Source organism: Miscanthus floridulus, chromosome 16 (genome assembly GCF_019320115.1).
Source record: "Miscanthus floridulus cultivar M001 chromosome 16, ASM1932011v1, whole genome shotgun sequence".
Classification (NCBI taxonomy): Eukaryota; Viridiplantae; Streptophyta; class Magnoliopsida; order Poales; family Poaceae; genus Miscanthus; species Miscanthus floridulus.
The window spans coordinates 474,003-481,877 of NC_089595.1; the positions used below are offsets into that span (position 1 = coordinate 474,003).

Here is a 7,875-nt window from a genome sequence, read left to right on the forward strand (position 1 = left end):
GTACGAGGGCAATTCGGTCCGCCGACGAGGCGCCGACAGATCGACCCGCTGCAGCCGGTCACCCGGGCCCCCACTCGCAGCGTGCGCGGCGGGGGACAGCCTGTGGACAGCGACGCCCCGAGCGCCGCGACGTGGACGTGCACGCTCCCGCCCCTCCGCATCCGACGGCACAGGCCCCCTCCGTGCCGCGACCCAACGGCCCGGATCGCCCGTGCTCCTCCCCGCCGTTACGTGTGGCAGCTCCCCGGCCACCGGCGCTAGCCGGTGGAAGGCGACTCCCACCAACTTGAACTAACCGGGTGAGAGCGGGGGAGTATGTAGTAGAAGAAGGGGGAAGGAAGGAAGGTGTGGAGAGGAAGCGGAAGCAGCAGCACCACCACCACTGCGCGGCATTGCAGCGAGGGAGCGGGAGGGATCTGGGGCATGGTGGTGGCCGCCGCTGCTCGGATCTAGAGGCCCGCACGGGCCGATCGGTCTCCGCCGGCCTCGTCGTCGGTGTCGGTGGCGTGTGAATTGGTGTCGGTGGGAGGAGCAGCGGGAAGGGAGCGGAGATGGCGGCCAACAAGGGGATGGTGGCGGGCTCGCACAACCGCAACGAGTTCGTCATGATCCAGCACGACGGCGACGCGCCCGCCCCGGTACGTCCAATGCCGCCCTCGCTGCCTGCTTCGGATTCTGGTCCCAGCGGCGGCTCATGCCGTGCTCGCGCGTGTGTCGGTGGATCTGGGCCGAGGTGTCAGTCCTAGTGTAACGCTTGGGGTTCGCCCGTCAATTGCGGTCGCTTCTGCGTGTCTCTGCTCGTAGATTTCGGCCTGCCCATCAGCGATGCTTCCGTCGCGCCGTGTAAGTCACCAGATCAGACATGTCCTCCTGGCGATTTCTGAATTGTTCGTGCTCGGTTGAATTCTTCGAAGAGTTGCCAAATCACCAATAGTTATAATGCCGTAGTGGACATGTTTTACCGTTTCGGAGATCCAGTGAAATGCAGCCTCGGATTGTTTAGATCCCACCCGTGCCTCAACAGTTCCTTACCATGGCACCGACGGTGAATTAGATCCTTCGTTGCCCTGCTGCAGCGTGCCTTTGTTTGTGACTACTACACCATTGAATTAGTTCATCTTATGTAAATTCTAAATTACCTTCCTGGCATTTTGATCTTAGCCTCGACTTGTTGAAGACTAATAGACACTTGATCGTAGGCTGATTTTTCAGTCTGTTGGTCACCAGTGAAGTGCATGGGTGACTGATGTGTCCTCTAATTGTGTAATTCTGTTTGCATGTGTGCTGACTTTGTTGTTGTCTCGCTGATGCAGGCTAAGCCCGCGAAGAGCGCGAATGGGCAGGTGTGCCAGATTTGTGGTGACACTGTTGGCGTTTCAGCCACTGGTGATATCTTTGTTGCCTGCAATGAGTGTGCCTTCCCTGTCTGCCGCCCTTGCTATGAGTACGAGCGCAAGGAGGGGAACCAGTGCTGCCCTCAGTGCAAGACTAGATACAAGAGACAGAAAGGTTGGTTTCCTGGCAACTTCTTTGGGTGTGTGTGTGTAACTTGTATGATGTTAGCATGAGGGAGTCCACAACACGTGCTTACTTTACGTGAATAAAAGGTTGCAGGCTTGCAGCGTAGTGGATATGCCTTATGATAATGACATTTGACAGCCTAGATTCAGCCTTCTAATCCATTTTATTCTCTATAACAGTAGTTAACGAATTCTTCTTACTTCCTCTTTGATGAAATTCAGGTAGCCCTCGAGTTCATGGTGATGAGGAGGAGGAAGATGTCGATGACCTGGACAATGAATTCAACAATGGGAAAGGTCCAGAGTGGCAACTGCAAAGAGATGATGCTGATCTGTCTTCATCTGCTCGCCATGAGCCACATCATCGGATTCCACGCCTGACAAGTGGACAACAGGTATAATATATGTCATTCACGTTCATTTATTGATCTGAGTGATACTGTGGTGCATTGTTCGCTACTGCCCACTGCTGCACTTTTGTTATTGTACTTATTTCTATATGAATATGTGCTCTTGCCAACTAACATACTGATACTTATCTTCAGATATCTGGAGAGATCCCTGATGCTTCCCCTGACCGTCATTCTATCCGCAGTCCAACATCAAGCTATGTTGATCCAAGCGTCCCAGGCATTCTATCAAACATCATAAATTGCTTTGTTTGGAGAATTTGCCTGCATATTAACTGGGATCACTAATATTTCTTTACTATGATTTCAGTTCCTGTGAGGATTGTGGACCCCTCGAAGGACTTGAATTCCTATGGGCTTAATAGTGTTGACTGGAAGGAAAGAGTTGAGAGCTGGAGGGTTAAACAGGACAAAAATATGATGCAAGTGACTAATAAATATCCAGAGGCTAGAGGAGGAGGAGACATGGAGGGGACTGGCTCAAATGGAGAAGATATGCAAATGTATACCACCTTCCCTTGCCTATGATATTATACCTCCTTACAGTTGCATGATATATGTTCATGTTGTATCTGGGAACTTGTGTTGCTTTGGGATGAACTAGTGGGGGGGTATGTTATATGAGCATACACTGAAGAGGACTCACAAGGGCATTAAACTGCCCATTCATGTTAATCAATGACTAAGATAATTTTGCATTTCCGAGTAGATCAAGATCTATTTATCCTTCCTTAGCTAACCCTTACTAATAGTGCACACATTCAGTTATTGTAGATTTTGCTTCAAAGAAATTGAGTTCTCTGTAATCTTTTTCTGTCGCAGGGTTGATGATGCACGTCTACCTTTGAGCCGTATTGTGCCAATTCCCTCAAACCAGCTCAACCTTTACCGGATAGTGATCATTCTCCGTCTTATCATTCTGTGCTTCTTCTTCCAATATCGTGTCAGCCATCCAGTGAATAATGCTTATGGATTGTGGCTAGTATCTGTTATCTGTGAGGTCTGGTTTGCCTTGTCTTGGCTTCTAGATCAGTTCCCAAAATGGTATCCAATCAACCGTGAGACATATCTTGACAGGCTTGCATTGAGGTAAGCTACAACATTGCACACGTTTCTTTGAGATTTTTTTTTTTGTTGCTGAAATGCTCTTTGTGTTGACATTTTGTGTGTTGATATACCTAATTCTAATGTTCCAGATATGATAGAGAGGGAGAGCCATCACAGCTGGCTCCCATTGATGTCTTCGTCAGTACAGTGGATCCATTGAAGGAACCTCCACTGATCACAGCCAACACTGTTTTGTCCATTCTTGCTGTGGATTACCCTGTTGACAAAGTGTCATGCTATGTTTCTGATGATGGTTCAGCTATGCTGACTTTTGAGTCTCTCTCAGAAACCGCAGAATTTGCTAGAAAGTGGGTTCCCTTTTGTAAGAAGCACAATATTGAACCAAGGGCTCCAGAATTTTACTTTGCTCAAAAAATAGATTACCTGAAGGACAAAATTCAACCTTCATTTGTTAAGGAAAGACGAGCAATGAAGGTAAACGTCTATCTCATGGTTACATCACCGTTGCTCTAACTTCTCTTATTTGAACTCTGGATATGCATATTTTCAGAGAGAGTATGAAGAATTCAAAGTAAGAATCAATGCCCTTGTTGCCAAAGCACAGAAAGTGCCTGAAGAGGGGTGGACCATGGCTGATGGAACTGCTTGGCCTGGGAATTATCCTAGGGACCATCCTGGCATGATTCAGGTGCTCAACTGCCCATTGCTTCAACTGAAGCTTCTTTAGAAATTTGGATGTAATCTGGTTCTTATGTCTTTTTCTATGTGAAATAAGGTTTTCTTGGGGCACAGCGGTGGGCTTGACACTGATGGAAATGAGTTACCACGTCTTGTCTATGTCTCTCGTGAAAAGAGACCAGGCTTTCAGCATCACAAGAAGGCTGGTGCAATGAATGCACTGGTATGCTTTTCTCTCCATGAATTCACTTCTACTCCAGGCACTTTATTCATCTGTTCCATGCTAATTATACCCCTTTCACTGGTGGGCAGATTCGTGTATCTGCTGTGCTGACAAATGGTGCCTATCTTCTCAATGTGGATTGTGACCATTACTTCAATAGCAGCAAAGCTCTTAGAGAAGCAATGTGCTTCATGATGGATCCAGCTCTAGGAAGGAAAACATGTTATGTACAATTTCCACAAAGATTCGATGGCATTGACTTGCACGATCGATATGCTAATCGGAACATAGTTTTCTTTGATGTAAGTATTATGGACCGATGGTTGCTTTTGTAATCATCACAACAAAACATTCATGGCTCACATGTTATTTGTTTTGCAGATCAACATGAAAGGTCTAGATGGCATTCAGGGTCCAGTCTATGTGGGAACAGGATGCTGTTTCAATAGGCAGGCTTTGTATGGATACGATCCTGTTTTGACTGAAGCTGATCTGGAACCTAACATTGTTATTAAGAGCTGCTGTGGTAGAAGGAAGAAAAAGAACAAGAATTATATGGATAGTCAAAGCCGTATTATGAAGAGAACAGAATCTTCAGCTCCCATCTTCAACATGGAAGACATCGAAGAGGGTATTGAAGGTGTGTTCTTGCTGTTATGCATTTCTTTATCTTACTTTTGTCCTTAGTTTTGAGATCTGAGAACAATCACTGCTTATATTGCATTATCAAACATGATTCTCTTAGTCTGATTTCTGGACATAAATAGCAAAACAATCATTTGCTTCTTAAGTTGGCTGGCTCCTGCTTATCTTACTTTTTGAATCCCATTAGGTTATGAGGATGAAAGGTCAGTGCTTATCTCCGAGAGGAAATTGGAGAAACGCTTTGGTCAGTCTCCAATTTTCATTGCATCCACCTTTATGACTCAAGGTGGCATACCACCTTCAACAAACCCAGCTTCTCTACTAAAGGAAGCTATCCATGTCATCAGCTGTGGGTATGAGGACAAAACTGAATGGGGAAAAGAGGTTAGTGTGACAAGCATATTTTGCTCTCTTTGATTCATATCATAGAGTTATTTAACTTACCATTGTGGCATATGGGATCTCTTTTTCCCATTCGAGGACTCATATTATGATTGTCCTTTTTTATGTTGTTTCAGATTGGCTGGATCTATGGTTCAGTTACGGAGGATATTCTGACTGGGTTTAAAATGCATGCAAGAGGATGGCAATCAATCTACTGCATGCCACCACGACCTTGTTTCAAGGGTTCTGCACCAATCAATCTTTCCGATCGTCTTAATCAGGTGCTCCGTTGGGCTCTTGGGTCAGTGGAAATTCTGCTTAGTAGACATTGTCCTATCTGGTATGGTTACAATGGGCGATTGAAGCTTTTGGAGAGGCTGGCTTACATCAACACCATTGTTTATCCAATCACATCCATTCCGCTTATCGCCTATTGTGTGCTTCCTGCTATCTGTCTTCTTACCAATAAATTTATCATCCCTGAGGTTAGTGACAAGATATCCTCTCTTTCTTCTGTTCAATATTTTTAGGTATAATTCCGTTCTCCATAATTTCTCATTTGTCATATCACTGCTCTACCATGTATAACAGTTATCGCATTGAACTAACAAATAGTACCAGTGCACAACAAGTAGCCATAACTAGTATTTGTTTCCCCTTGGCATTTTTCTTACTCTATGTAGTCTATTATTTTGAATTATTTCACTTATGATGTTAATGGATGCAAGCATATAGTGTTTTGTGCTGTCATATGACCTAGATCAGCAGGGCTGTATTTTTTTTTTTTTTGCTCGATTCCGCCGACCTTTCCATTAATTATCATATTGCCATCTTCCTAATGTTCATATCATTTTGTGATATGCAGATTAGTAATTATGCTGGGATGTTCTTCATTCTTCTTTTCGCCTCCATTTTTGCCACTGGTATATTGGAGCTCAGATGGAGTGGTGTTGGCATTGAAGATTGGTGGAGAAATGAGCAGTTTTGGGTTATTGGTGGCACCTCTGCCCATCTCTTCGCGGTGTTCCAGGGTCTGCTGAAAGTGTTGGCTGGGATTGATACCAACTTTACAGTTACCTCAAAGGCATCTGATGAGGATGGCGACTTTACTGAGCTATATGTGTTCAAGTGGACCAGTTTGCTCATTCCTCCGACCACTGTTCTTGTCATTAACCTGGTCGGAATGGTGGCAGGAATTTCGTATGCCATTAACAGCGGCTACCAATCCTGGGGTCCGCTCTTTGGAAAGCTGTTCTTCTCGATCTGGGTGATCCTCCATCTCTATCCCTTCCTCAAGGGTCTCATGGGCAGGCAGAACCGCACACCAACAATCGTCATTGTCTGGTCCATCCTCCTCGCGTCTATCTTCTCCTTGCTGTGGGTGAAGATCGATCCTTTCATCTCCCCGACACAGAAAGCTGCCGCCTTGGGGCAATGCGGTGTGAACTGCTGATCGAGACCGTGACTCTTATTTGAAGAGGCTCAATCAAGATCTGTGCCCCCTCGTGTAAATACCTGAGGAGGCTAGATGGGAATTTTTTTGTTGTAGATGAGGATGGATTTGCATCTAAGTTATGCCTCAGTTTATTAGCTTCTTCGGTGACGGTGCTGCTGTGGACTAAAAAATCATGGAGCCTTTCTGCCTTGCCTGTAGTGCCGGCAAGCAGCGTAAATTGTGAATTTTGCATTTTTTTTATACGTGGTGTTTATTGTTTTAGAGTAAATTATCATTTGTTTGAGGGAACTGTTCACACGAACTATATGGCAATGCTGTTATTTATACGCAGACTGATACATTCTTTGTATTGTGAGCAAACAGTCAGAACACTGTAATCTCTTAGCACAACTATATAAAAGCAGCTGTTGTATCTTCTCTGTTGTTTCTGATGGCACTGGGATATGTAATTGTGAATCACTTGCAACAATATATTGTTGTCTGATTATTATCAGCTGTTATCTGTAATGCTTGAAAAGCATGGAGGGATTGATGCGCCGTGGTCTCTCATGAATTGGGGGAATCAGATGGTAGTACAGTTATTGGAACTGCTGCTATTTTCTGATGGCTGGCACTACTGTTCCAGCTCCACTAACTATTGGTGTTGCAATCAATACTCAAACTGTTCGGCTTTGTTGTGATAATCACGATGATAAACGTACACACCATCTGGTTAGTTCACTTAGTCTAGGTATATATCTGATTTAAGAAATCAAAATTTATGCCTCTAGCTTTGAGGATTTAGATATTATTGTAATGAAACTATAATGTGGGGGGGAAATTATCGATTCTAAACCCTGTCTGTTTTTGTTGGCCAGAATTTGTAGCGGATTCTTTTTGGTAAAGGGTCGTATGGGCTAGCAAAGATGCTCAGACTTGTGATGGTAAAAGTACTAGCCAGTGTTTGGATCGTGACCTGACCTGGCCTGCCTCAGGCATGTTGATCCAGCCCTAGGTGTTGTCGAGGCCTGGGTGAGCTACCTAGCCCAGGTACGATTTTCAGGATCATGCTAGTAGGCAAGTTGCAACTTCAGCCCAGGTACGATGGAAAAAGAATGCACGAGTCACGCGCATATATATGTGCGTCTGACTGTGATGCAAGTCATCTGACATGTTGGAATGCATGGTCTGTGGCCGAAGACCGAGATGAGGAAAACCTCTTTTTTCCTTTAAAAATTTTAACTGAAAGCCACAATAGATGAGGAATTGAAACCTCATTTTTCTTTTCAAAAATCTAAACTGAAAGCCACACCCGGTGTTCTACAGGATATTTTTTCCTTTTGAAAAAGGAAAAAAAGGATGCGCGAGATATTTTTAAAATCCCATCCATTGGGAACCATCTCTTGAATCTGATGATGTGATGGTGACAAAGGGCCTGTTCATTTGTCTTGTGAGCCGTACCATTTCAGTGAAGGAACAGTGTTTTTCTCTCACAACAAATTAACGAACAAT

General features: G+C 44.7%; 1 protein-coding gene across 1 annotated transcript; it reads left to right on the plus strand.

Annotated features, from left to right (window-relative positions):
- Positions 1 to 334: 334 nt before the first annotated feature.
- Positions 335 to 6,798, plus strand: LOC136512431 (probable cellulose synthase A catalytic subunit 1 [UDP-forming]). The gene is made up of 14 exons (XM_066506394.1): positions 335 to 638; positions 1,314 to 1,509; positions 1,743 to 1,915; positions 2,066 to 2,150; positions 2,241 to 2,433; positions 2,753 to 3,019; positions 3,127 to 3,472; positions 3,549 to 3,686; positions 3,774 to 3,899; positions 3,989 to 4,201; positions 4,281 to 4,539; positions 4,732 to 4,928; positions 5,063 to 5,413; positions 5,794 to 6,798. Exons 1-14 carry the CDS (start codon positions 552 to 554, stop codon positions 6,379 to 6,381), a joined length of 3,219 nt encoding a protein of 1,072 aa, XP_066362491.1. The 5' UTR covers positions 335 to 551; the 3' UTR covers positions 6,382 to 6,798.
- Positions 6,799 to 7,875: the final 1,077 nt, after the last annotated feature.